Consider the following 12393-nt stretch of genomic DNA (forward strand, 5'->3'; position numbering starts at 1 on the left):
CGTGGCAGGCCCAGGCCTGCGGAGGCCTTGGATTGGGGGAATGCACCTGCCACCTCAACTAGCAGTTCCCTGACATGTGTCCCAACCCCATAGGCCTCTGCTCACCCTCATAGATGCAGGAGCACCCCTGTGGCAGGTGGGGTCTGAGAGAGCAGGTGTGTCCGCCTCACATAGCGGGTTGCAGGGAGCCTCCTGGGTGTGCTGGCCCTTTCACCTCAGGGCAGTTCTTGTCTGTCAGGGTGCTTACCTCCTGCCCACCTGACCCTCACCAGGACCCTGGGTCGCCTCTATCAGGGGCTGGGCTTAGTACAGCATAGGCCTTTGGGCCTGGATCTGTTACTGTTAGGCTTGAGAACTTAAGGTCCACATCAGAGGAGACTGGCATTGTGCTCCCAGGAGCACCCCCAAGATCGAGCCAGACTCTCAATGCCTAGTTACTGTACCCACCAAGGCAGCCACATTTGCTCTGTCCTTCATGTCCAGCCTCTCAGCCTGTCCTGTCCCCAGGACCAGAAAAGGGCACGTCCCAGGACAGGGCTGAGGGCAGGGAAGGGTGGTGCCCTCTGAAGGTAGGTGCTTGCTTGCACTGCTGAGCCATCTGCCTCACTAGGTGCCACCCAACCTTGTTCTTGCTCAGCCAGGGGGCTGACCTGCTGTGGGGGGACACAGGCAAGTTGCCCCTTCCCACTTGCAGGAGCCCTTTTTCAGTCTGGCCTGACTGGCGCCCCAAGGACCAGAGTGCAGCTTGGTCACCCTCCTGGGTGGACTTATGAGTCCTGGACATCTCACAGGAGCACCACCACACTGAGCAGCCTGCACCTGGCTTCTCTCACCGAGCACCACGCCAAGGCTCATGCATGTTGTGGCGTGTGTCAGGCTTCTCACTCGTCTCATGGCATTTACTACTTTACAGTTTCCCATTGATTCTGGATGGGTTTTGTCTAGTGTTCCCCCAAGACCTGTTGGCTTGTGCCCCCATCCCTGTCCCTCCAGCTCCTGTCCTTGCCTTCCGTGTCCCTCCAGCTCCTTTCCCTGTCCCTTCAGACCCCAGCCATCCCTGCCCTCTGTGCCTCCAGCCCCACTTCCTGCCCTCCCTGTCCCTGGACAGCACCCACTACTACACGTTCTGGCACAGGATCACTAGCGCTGCGCGGCGCTCTCTTTCTGTGGGCCTCAGCGTTCCACGTGTAGAGTGGGGCGACAGAACCCCACTCAAGGGCCAGGGGACTAACTCGGCTAAGACGTGGGGAGTGGCTCGGCAGGACCCGGCTCGCACATACACTTTAATTCGGCTGACCTGTGACCTGTGACATGGACGCCTGGGAGGCGCTGGCTGCCGGCGGGCCAAAGCCAAATCCGAGCGCTGGGACCCGCTCCTGAGGGCCAGCTCCAGGGGGTTGGACGAGCCGGGGAGCGCGCGCCGGCGTAGAATAGCCCGCAAGTCAGGGGCGCTGCGAGAAGCCCTGCCCCGCCTCACGCTCGCCGCTGGGCCCCGCCCAGAAGGACTTTTGTCCGCGCCCGGCCACCGTCTGGTCGCGCCCTCCATTTCCGTTTTCGCCCACGTGGTCCAGGTCCGCTCAGTCTACTGCGCCGTGAGTGGGGCCGGGCCGGGGCGCACCCCTCTGGTCCCGGCAGAGTGGTTGGGTCTCCCTGACTCCTCAGGGAAAGCCGGCAGGACGGGGCGGGAGAACGAGGGGCAGCAGGAGGGACTGGGGAGGTCAGAGGTCACCCCGGGGGTCAGGGGACGTCGGAGGTTAGCCGCGGGCGGGGCAGGAGCTCCGAGTCCAGGCGGGTTGGGGACGGAGCGTGGGGTTCCGTGTAAGTCAAGGATCTGCAGGGAGGGTCGGGGGTTCCAGGGACCCTCGCGCCCCGGGCGGTGCATGGGGCTCCCCAGCCTGCGGGCGGCTGCTGGGGCCCTGAGGAAAGCCTGCGGAGCGTGGATCCCGCGCCCGGGACCGTATCGCTTCTGGTAATGACCTCCTGCCCTCGGCCCCCTAGCCCCGTGTGGTGGCGCAGCGCAGGCCTACTCACCGACTCACCGGAGGTGCTGCCTGCCCACTCGGGTGCCCCTGCCCGCAAGGATACCCTCTGTCCACGGGAGGTGCTGTCTGCCCCTTCCTTGGCGACCCTGGCGCAGGTCTCTGGTGGGCAGGATCTCAGTAAGCCTGGGCTGGAATCAGCTCTGGGGTCAACTCCAGTGATTCCCCAGCCCCGAAAGAGTCACCCCTCATTCCTTCACCTGCGCTTCCACGCAGTTCACCCCGCCCTGTCTTTTCAGTTTGCCCCCCATGGCCGGGAACGGAAAGGCTCCTGTGCCAATGAGCACCAGGCAGGAGCAGGATAGGAAGGCCCCTAGCGGCTGGCAGGGCCGGTCTCGGGCCTGGGAGGAACCAGAGCAACAGGCGAAGAAGCTCAAGAGCAGCGCAGATGGGGAGCCGCACAGGAAGCTGCCCAAGCGGAAGATTGTGTTGCTTCTGGCCTATTCCGGGAAGGGCTACCATGGCATGCAGGTGGGGGGCCTAGTGTTCAGATGAGGGGCCCTTGGGGTGTTGGGGGCCTGATCTCAGTCAGGTCTGATTTCTTAAGACCACTGTGTGACTCTGGGGATGGATTTAGGAGTGACGATCAACCAGTGAGGCCAGAAACCAGGACCTCAGCATCAAGCAAGATTTAGATTGGAATCCAGGCAGCTCTGCCTTGCTTTGTGGGCACCCAATGCTGTGCGGGGGCTCCTGCATCACCGGCTCTGCTGCTGTCCAGCATGTGGCCCCGGGCAAGCAATGGAAGCACCCTTTTAAGGTGGGGTGGCCACAGCACCAGCTGCAGGGCATGCCAGGTTGCTAGGTTTCCCGGAGCTGTGCACCAAGAACAGTGGACAGAGCTGGGAAGCTCAGAGGAGGCCGCTCACTGTGTGTCCAGGGTCATTACAGCTACCATCTGTGGGAAGGCAGATTTCTCCACCCTACCCACCAGCTTGGTCCTTTTTCGAAAGGCAGAGGACCTCAGTGCCCCACAGGTGCAGGTAGACTTTATTCTTGCTCCTCCAAGTCGACTCTGTGGCTCTTAAACTTTGGTTCCAAGTTCTTACAACTTCTTGCCTCACAGTAAGATGCTCACTGATGTGTAGAGTATCTACTTACAGCAAGTTTAAGAGAACAATGCCTAACCTCACCAGGTGTTGTGATAACTTTTACTATGAGTAATAGTAATAACATACTTCTTATCCAATTTTATTTTTATTTAAAGTCTAGGTTATACCATGAAACTGGTTCCATAACCACTGGTAGATTATGACAGCAGTTGGGGAACATTGCATCACTTCTTAGCTCCAAGTCCTGGCAGAGTCAGACAGATTGCCTCTGCTGCTTTGTGGCCTCCACCCCTCAGCCCAGCCCTGCCCCCTTCTGTGCCCCCCCATCACTTCAAGGGGCCACATGACTGTCCCAAATGAGAATGAGGGCTTGAGGGTAGGCCCTGCACTGGGTGCAGTGAGTCTTGGTGAGGTGCTGCCAGTCTTGTGCCCCTTGTGTGGGAAAGGCTTCTGTTGAGGATGACCGGGAGGGTGGTCTCCCTGAGGTCAGGGTCCTGTGGGCCCTTGACCACGGTGAGGGTAAGCCAGGAGGGATCACATGGGGGAGGGGTTTCCAGAGGAGTTCCAGTCTCCCAGTATGCGCTGTTCCTGAGAGGCTGGTCAGGCCGGGCCCCTAGGCTGGAGGCTACAGGAAAAGCCAGGATGCCAAACCCGTCCCTGTTAGCAGTATGTGGGGGTTCCCGCCGAGGCAATGGGACCCACAGGAGGGGTTCAGATTTGACTAGGTGGGAGGAAATGATGTCTCAGGTGACAGCTGCTGTTGGCTGCCCAGATAGGAAGCTTCTCGACTGTGGGTGCCCTCAGTTAGCTTTCCCATTTGCCCTGGAATGGGAAGCGCTGCAGTGGGTCCCCACAGTCACAGGTGTAGGCTCCCTGGGGCAGCAGCACGAGCCCAGGCCCCCGCTGGTGGGCACCAGTGGAGTGAAAACAGTTGTTTTCTTCGCCTTCCCTCAGAGGAATGTTGGGTCCTCACAGTTCAAGACCATCGAAGATGACCTGGTGTGTGCCCTGGTGCGGTCAGGCTGTATTCCAGAGAATCATGGCGAAGACATGAGGAAGATGTCCTTCCAGAGGTGCGCCCGGACAGACAAGGTAGGGCCATCTCCACCAGCTGCAGGTGTGAGGCGCACCTGAACCTCCTGGTCTGTGTTGTGTCTGACTGCCCTTGTCCCACGTCCACCTGAGTGTCTTTATTTGTCAAGACTCTTAGTTACAAATGGTAGATGAACACATCAGACCAGCCTAAGTGGATGAAGGTAACATTGTTACCTCGTGTAACTAAGATGTTCAAGAGCATGTCCAGCCCAGGTAAGACTGGGCCCAGGTGCTCTCTGCTGGTAGGACTTTCTCCTCTGTTGCCCCTACAGGTAGGATGGTGGCCACAGCATCTCCTGCTTTATGTTCATCCACCTCAGGCTCGCTGATCACGAAGCCGCCACGGCAAGCCACACTTGAAATGTTAAGTTTTGCAAAGGGGAAAGTGAAACAGGTGAAACTGGTTTTAGTAATCAACTTCATTTAACTCAGTATACCCGGAACTGTCTTGTTTCGGCATGTAATCAATATAAAAAATGACTCATGGGATATATTTCCCATTCTTTGCATGTGTGTACTGCGTGCAAGTACACACCAGTGTGTGTGCCACATTGAGCACGCCACAGCTAGCTGCATCTCGTGGACTCGGGAGCTGTGGCTAGGTGTGGCCCAGCACTGTCCACTCAGACTTATAGGTTGAGTCCGGTCTGACTGGCTTGCGCATGTGTCCTGGCTTGGTCACTGGTCAGCACCCATGCATATTCAGCCCCTCAGACAAACAAATGATAACATGTTAGTTTGTTTCAGATTATTAAAAAAAAAATAGATTTAGTTGAGATATAATTAACTCCCATACAATTTGCCTGTTGACCGTACAATTTAGTGGATTCTAATGTTTTCACAGTTGTGCCAGCCCCCAGCCCCACCTTGGCACTGGGGCCAGCTGCCGCATGAGCAGTGGCACTGAAGTCGTGCATGAGCAGGGTGCTCAGCCTCAGGGCCATGGACCGCTTGTGGTGCTCGGTACTGATGATCGTGGGGTAGATGTGCTGCTCCTTTTTTTTGCACTAAATCTTTGCAATCCATTGTGTATTTCCCAGAGTATCTACTTAAAGCAAGTTTAAGAGAACAATGCCCAACCTCACCAGCTGTTGTGATAACTTTTACTATGAATAATAGTAATAACATTTCTTACCCTATTTCATTTAAATAAAATAGGGTAAGAATAAAATAGGGTAATAAACATTTCTTACCCTATTTTATTTAAAAAAAAGTCTAGGTTATACTATGAAACTCGTTCCATAACCTTGCTCCACCTTGCTCCAAAACGGCCTGTCAGATGCCCTCAATGCCTCTATAGAAGGGTGTAGGTCTCGGGAGTGGTGGATTTGGCCTCTGTAACATCTCTCCCAGTTATTTTTTGTCTGTCTTCCTCTGTACTCTACAATTTTTTATTTGGAAAAATTTCAGGCCTTCAGAAGTCCCAGGACAAGGGAGTGAACAACGTATATTCCACAGCAATGAAGTTGTGTTTCTTTGAAGGGTTTGCTCTCTATATTTGTGTAGTTCACAGAAAGGTGCACACAAGTGTCCACTAAGACAGGCAATTGCAAGGTGGAAGCACAACAAACCGTGGATAGCAAAACTGCAAACACGGGTGTCTGCCATGCTCTCCTGTGCTGGCCTCAGATTTCCGGCATCTGGGGTAGCATTTTCTTTTTTCTCAATTTGCTGAGGGTCACACCCAAGGTGGGACTTGACTTCTTGTCTGCATAATATCATGCATCTATTCCTATATCTGTCTGTTGGGTATGACATCATTTGTAATGTTTTACAGGTCACCCCATGCTCACTGTAACTTACCACACAGCTCACCCAGAGCATTCTGGGGCTGGCCATCAACTGTAGATACCTTTCTAAAGCAGATTCCTAGTGAAGGGCTGGGCAGCTGCATGCTCCCTGGCCGACACCTGCTTGCAGAGCAAGGCCCAGCCGGCCCTCCCGCCTGTTCTGCTTCCTTTGCAGGGCGTGTCTGCGGCTGGCCAGGTGGTGTCCCTGAAGGTGTGGCTGATTGATGGCATTTTAGAAAAGATCAACAGCCACCTCCCATCTCACATTCGGATACTGGGTAAGCCTGGCAGCCCAGAGGTGGGGGCTGCGCTCGCATGCGCTGGCTGGCTCTTACCATGTTCCCACCACAGGAGCTGGTTGGCGGCTGGTGGTCAGGCCATCTTTTCCAGGTGGGCTGAGGTCCTGCCTCTTCCCAGAGGGACTCCACTGGGCACACAGCCTGGAAAGCCTCCTTGCAGTGCCCTGGTGCTTTGCGGGCCTTGGCTTAACCAAACACTGGATACAAAAGTCCAGGTCTGGTGAAGTGAAGGCTGCAACACTGCTTTTTATGACAGGCCTGATAAGTGGGCTTCGAGGTCTTCTCATTTTAATCCTGTTGTATCTGCCGTGGAGTTGGTGGCCAGCATGGGCCCTCCTGTCTGCTGTTGTAATTGCATTTAATTATCACCTTGTTAATGGTTGCCTTGTTAGCTGTAACTTGCTGTGGTTGTTTAGTTGTGTTAGTTTAGTTAGGGGTTTAAAGCAATGGTTGGCACACTTTTTCTGAGGAAGGCCATATAGTAAAACATCACATCGCCCTTCGCCTTTGATGTATGGTGAACATACACTTTACATCAACTTAGGTTCCAAACCCCATACTACATTATTATTCTTTTCTTAAATAGCCAGGTAAAATACTTTAAAGCTTCTTAAAAATTAAGTGTAATTGATGTATAATAAATTGCATATTTAAGCATATAATTGCGAAGTTCTGCTATACATGTACATCTGTGAAGCCATCTGTTAGGACAGTGAACCCCTCCCACACCCCAAAGGTTGTGACCCACCCCACCTTTCCCACCAGGCCCCACTGGTCTGCTTTCTGCTTCTAGCTTGGTTTGTATTTTCAGAGTTTTATGTAAGCATATTTTTCTCTGCCTGGCTTCTTTCACTGAGTTGTACTGCTTGTGTTTCCAGTCTGCTCCTCATTGCTGCATGGTATCCTGTTCTATGGGTGCACCATAAGTTGTTTATCTGTCTACCTGCTGAGGGGCATGGGTGTTTCCAGTTTGGGGCTATAACAAATAAAGCTGTTATGAACACTTGGCACAGGTCTTGAGTAAAATTCTTAATGCAAAGCCAGTAGCCTTTGCTGATGACTTAGCCCACTATGAAGTTTATTTTTAGTGTAATAGTTTTATTTTTATTAGACTGTGGTCTTCCTTTGCCTCATGAGGAAAATTCCCTCTTGACTAAATCCTCTCCAAGTCCTGTCTGATGGCTCTTACCGTTTGTTCCCAGGGAGATATTTTAGATCCCACAGATTATTCTCCAGCTTTGCTGAGATAGCAGTACACCCCACGGACGATTATTTCCAAAGTCAGCACCACTTCTGGCATGTGACCAGGACAGTAGCTCTTGTTTCTGGCAGTGACAAGGCTCCTGCCAGCACCTGTCAGCTTTTCTGTAGCTGTGATGTTGGCATAACTGAGGTGATGCACACAAAGTGTACGCGTGATGCTCAATGTTAATGAAATTATCCCCAAATCAAACATGACGGTAGAAGCAAAACAAGGAGCTTAATGCAGATGCTCCCAAGATTACCATGGCCTTGACTCACCACCCCAGGCGGAATGGGCACTGCCTGGAGATGCCTGGCTGCTTGCAAGGGCCCAGGACCCTCATAAGTAGGAAACCAAAGTTGGGCCCTAAGTCAGACTCCCTGTGAGGTTGAATCCTTGTAGCATGGGTGGACCTGCTGTCCTGGCCAGGACCTCACCCACTGCCCAGCGAGACTTGCCAGCGTAGGATGTACAGGGACAGAAGCTGTGCTTCTTGGAAGCCTTCCCCCTAATAGTCCTGCAATTCTGCCAGAAATTTCCTGTACCAGTACCCAGTACACATTTGTTCCCGTGTTTCTCATGAATGGAATCCCCTGCATGTAGTTCTTTATCCTGTGAAGAAGACCTAGTACACTGTTTATTGAGTATAATTATTATATCATTGCTGTTAGCCTGAACTCACTCAGTTTCTCAGAGGAGAGAGCTGTGGTACCTGGAGACTTGCCATCTCATCCTGTGCACATTCTAGAGTGTATCTCATTACTTTTCTGTCGCTGGACTCAGTTTCCACTTAGGGCTGTTGAACACACTGCTGCCTCTGTGGCCTCTCTGTAGAATAAGTGCTAATGAGCAGGTCGGGCCAGAGTTAGGCTCTGGTCTGAAGCAAGGCTCCTCCGCAGATGGCTGTGCCCATCCACGTCCAGGGTCAGTGCAGGGCAGGCGTACGTTTCCCTCTACCTTCTCTAACCTTGGGTTTCAACAAATGCTGATGTTTATGTTGTATGGGTTTGTTTAATTCTGTGATGAAGCATCTGGGGGGTTTAAGGTTTAGTGCCCAAGAGTGGGTCTCGCTAGGACCTGCCCGTGTTTGGGAGGCGTGGTGCCAGCACTCAGACCTGGGCTGGGTGCTGTGGGCTTCACAGGCCTTTCTCCTCATTTGCTGCCTCTCTGCAGGAGTGAAGCGAGTCACAGGCGGCTTCAACTCTAAGAACAAATGTGACGCCAGGACCTACTTCTATATGCTGCCCACATTTGCCTTTGCCCACAAGGACCATGATTTGCAGGATGAGACATACCGGCTGAGTGCAGAAACTCTGCAGCACGTGAACCGGCTCCTTGCCTGCTATAAGGGCACGCACAACTTCCACAACTTCACCTCGCAGAAGGGGCCTCAGGAGCCCAGTGCCCGGCGCTACATCCTGGACATGTTTTGTGAGGAGCCCTTCGTGCGTGAGGGCATGGAGTTTGCAGTGATCAAGGTGAAGGGGCAGAGTTTCATGACGCACCAGATCAGGAAGATGGTTGGCCTGGTGGTAGCCATCGTCAAGGGCTACGCACCTGAGAGCGTGCTGGAGCGCAGCTGGGGGGAGGCAAAAGTGGATGTACCCAAGGCACCAGGGCTGGGCCTTGTCCTGGAGCGCGTGCACTTCGAGAAGTACAACCAGCGCTTTGGCTGTGACGGGTTGCATGAGCCTCTGGACTGGGCACGCGAGGAGGCAGAGGTCACTGCCTTCAAGGAGCAGCACATCTACCCCACGATCATCAGTACCGAGCACCATGAGCGGTCCATGGCCCTGTGGCTGAGCACCCTGCCCATGCACGACTTCAGTGCCACTGCTCATGCGGCAGCTGGCCCCGATGCCAAGGTGGGGCTAGGGGCTGGCACGGGCCCTTCCAAGGAGCTTGCCAAGTGTGTGCCTGCATCTGCCCTGTCTGTGGCTGAGCTGCTAACCCACTCTGCACTGGCGTTGTGGTGCCCATTGCAGAGATGAACAAGCTGAAGCTCAGAATGTGCACCCCACCCTACAGGTTCCACAGCAGAGGGAGGAGCTGGCCAGGGCCTTAGACTGGGTGGCTGGTGACCCCAAAACACTGCCTTGCACTCGCTTCCTGCTCGGCACTTGGTGATATTGGGCAAAGGACACGCTCAGTAGCTTGTCTTCCCGTTTGTGAGGGGGAGAGGACAGTGGGGCGTCGTTGGGCTGACACTGCTGCTTCCTTAGTGTCTGTTGTTAAACCTGCTCCAGAACATGAGGTTCCTTGAGGCGAAGTGCCCAGATGCTCTTCATTCATTGTGGCAGCTTTCCCCCAGGCCACAGTGCCCACCATCTGCAAGGGAGGGCAGTCTGGGTCCTGGGTTCCAGCTGTCACTTGGCCCTGCTGCACAGACTTGGCTGCTAGGCTTGCTGTCAAAGGTTCACAAGGAGCTGTCTGAAGTGCAGCTCATCCATGAGTTACCTGCCAACTGTATTTTAGGAGCAGAGCATTGGTGATTGGAGGCGGTGGAGCTGATAGCAGTTTGAAGTTCTCAGTTCTTTTTAGGGGGTGAGGGATGTCCCCAAAGACCGTGTTCTCTTGTGGTGGCCTAGCAGGTTTTTAAAGGGTGAGATTCTCCTGTGGAGCTCTGGGAGATTTCTTCCCATTGGCTAGATATTCAGAAAAACATTGTCCTTACTCCATCCCTGGGTTGTAAACTCAGGTGCACACAGGTAAGGTAAGCAAGTGAAGCGAGCCAGGTATAAGAAAAGCTGGAGCATAGGTCGGGTGATAAATGGCAGCCAGCGCAGGGAGGCAGTCGGGATTGGCATACTGGCAAACAGGAGAGCCCTGGTTACACCTGAAAGGCTTCTGTAGCTCAGAACAGTCAGTGGTGGCCACAAAGATGTGCCCAGTGCTGTCAGAGCTCAGATTTTTCTAAGAGAAACTGGCATTCCAGAATTTTATGTGAAGTCTTCCACTCTACATGCTGGTGGTTATATGTAATAATGGCAGATGGAGCATATGCGACTGGGGGCCAGCCTTTGCCCTCTCCTTGATTCCCACTATCAGAGGCTCTGACCATCTGCCATCTTTACATACTACTGAGGAGCCTGCCCTTGTCCAGTTTTACCTCCCCTGAGGACATTGCATCCCTGGGGATTTGAAGACACCCACTAAACACCCCCTGGCTTTCCCTGCTCAAGCCAGGTCCTTGACCCAGATTGAAAGCCAAGAAGTCTGCCTGAGAACAAAGGCTTCCCCTCGTTGCCAATGGGGCAGGCTGCTGCTGCTGAGCCCATGTGGACGGCCCCCTTCTTGGGGCAGCATGCTCCCCCGCAGCCGCCTCGTCTGCTCTTGTTCTGCAGGTCCCCAGCCCCCTGGAAGGCAGCGAAGGGGACGGAGACAGCGACTGAAGTGCCGCCCTCTGGGGTGAATTGAGTTGGCCTGCAGCATGCCATTGCTGCTCTTGGCCACGCTCTTCCCAAGATGGGAGAGCCTCGGTGTGGCCTCAAGACCTCAGGACCCTGAGACCTGCATCATTTTATGCTCACTCCAGGAGAACCTGCGTGAATCTCTTTTCAGCTCTTGTGTCAGCTGTGTACACCTCAGTGTGTAAAGACACTATTTTTTTAAAGAAGTGATTTTCTTATTAAATAAGTACAAACTTTGTATAGTTGCTCCTTTGTTCACATTGTTCTGGAGAGATGGAAGATGCACCCGTGCTGCCCCCCTCCGCAAAAGCCACAATGAGGTGGCCTAGCGAGTATGTGGGCGCCTGGTGAGGACACACTTCTTGGCTCTTGCAGGCTGAGGTCAGAGCAGTCCCAACTGTGAGAGGCCTTTCCAGAAGCCCAACTAGTGGCCCAGACAAGAACAGGCTGGTGGTTGGGCCCAGTGCAGTGGTCCTGATGCTGATGGGGGGCTTTCCTCTCTGTCCACCTGGCCTCAGCACATGGCCTTCATCCTGGTCCAATCACCCCAGTGTTCCCACCCTCCCATGGGAGGGATGAGGGCAGGAAGAGGGGCCTATCATTGGGTGTACCTGAGCATGCTCTCCCAGGAGGTCTGCCAGCAATCTCCCTCCCTCATTGGCCAGAGAGGCGAGTCATGCAGTCCCCTGTAGCTGCAAGGGAGATGGAAATGCTTTTCATGAAGTGGCTCCCAGTGTACGTGGAACAGCAGCGACCTCTTAGCGAGGAAGGGGGAATCTAGTGATGGGCAAGCAAATGGCAACTCTGCTGCAGTAGGGAGGTGTGCGTACATGGGTAACGTGCACACATGGGTGCTTGCATGTGGTGTGTGTATCTGTATTCATGTGACATGTATGGTGGTTTGTGTGCCTGTGTACTTAATATATGACATGGGCATGGGCATGTGGGTGTGCATGGGCACCTGTGTGTACCATGGGGCTGGGCATGGATCTTTGAGGGACTGTTCCCATGTGGAGAATGGGGTGGGGTGAGTAGGTCAGGAAGACCGCAAGACACTGGTGGTGGCCTGGGGAGGTGTGGTGGGCAGAGTTGGTGGCTGAGGCCAGAGAAGCAGTGGGGCTTGCTGTTGTGGTGGGCTGGGGACAGGAGGGAGGGCTTAAGGCTGACTTGGGCTTTGGGTTTGAGGAGTTGATGAGCAGCCATGAACATGGGGAGATTGGGAGGGTGGGTTTGGGGAGAGGTTTCAGCATGTTCATGTTCCCTTTGATAGCCAGGGCTGCTGAGTCACTGCTCAGGGCAGAACCTAATGACTGCTGGGACTGTGGGCTCTGTCCACGACAGGCTCCACCACCTTGGTTGGAGGGCCAATCAGGCTACTGTTCTAGAAGCTCCCAGTTGTGACCCAGGTAATGTGAGCGACTGTTTAAATCACCTTGGAGGGTCCATGGGAATGTGATATGTACTT

At 54.0% G+C, this 12393-nt stretch overlaps 1 protein-coding gene across 3 annotated transcripts; it reads left to right on the forward strand.

Annotated features, from left to right (window-relative positions):
• The first annotated feature begins 1286 nt into the window (after positions 1-1286).
• Positions 1287-11166, forward strand: PUS1 (pseudouridine synthase 1). Of its 3 annotated transcripts, none has more exons than XM_073223149.1 (6): positions 1287-1592; positions 2279-2510; positions 4046-4183; positions 6152-6254; positions 8692-9383; positions 10863-11166. In XM_073223149.1, exons 2-6 carry the CDS (start codon positions 2289-2291, stop codon positions 10908-10910), a joined length of 1203 nt encoding a protein of 400 aa, XP_073079250.1. In that variant the 5' UTR covers positions 1287-1592; positions 2279-2288; the 3' UTR covers positions 10911-11166. The 3 variants fall into 3 exon arrangements, with proteins under 3 accessions (XP_073079250.1, XP_073079251.1, XP_073079249.1); XM_073223150.1 differs by lacking the exon at positions 1287-1592 and adding an exon at positions 1693-1818; XM_073223148.1 differs by lacking the exon at positions 1287-1592 and adding an exon at positions 1724-1969.
• The last annotated feature ends 1227 nt before the right edge of the window (positions 11167-12393 follow it).

The sequence above is a fragment of the Manis javanica genome, chromosome 15 (assembly GCF_040802235.1).
Source record: "Manis javanica isolate MJ-LG chromosome 15, MJ_LKY, whole genome shotgun sequence".
NCBI lineage: Eukaryota > Metazoa > Chordata > Mammalia > Pholidota > Manidae > Manis > Manis javanica.

Bases quoted from the DNA above. Each gene is read 5' to 3' on its own strand.
- PUS1 (XM_073223148.1), top strand. From the start codon at position 1,881: ATGGGGCTCCCCAGCCTGCGGGCGGCTGCTGGGGCCCTGAGGAAAGCC. The intron at 1,970-2,278 runs GTAATGACCTCC...CTGTCTTTTCAG, and splicing joins CCGGGACCGTATCGCTTCTG to TTTGCCCCCCATGGCCGGGA. The intron at 6,255-8,691 runs GTAAGCCTGGCA...GCCTCTCTGCAG, and splicing joins ATCTCACATTCGGATACTGG to GAGTGAAGCGAGTCACAGGC.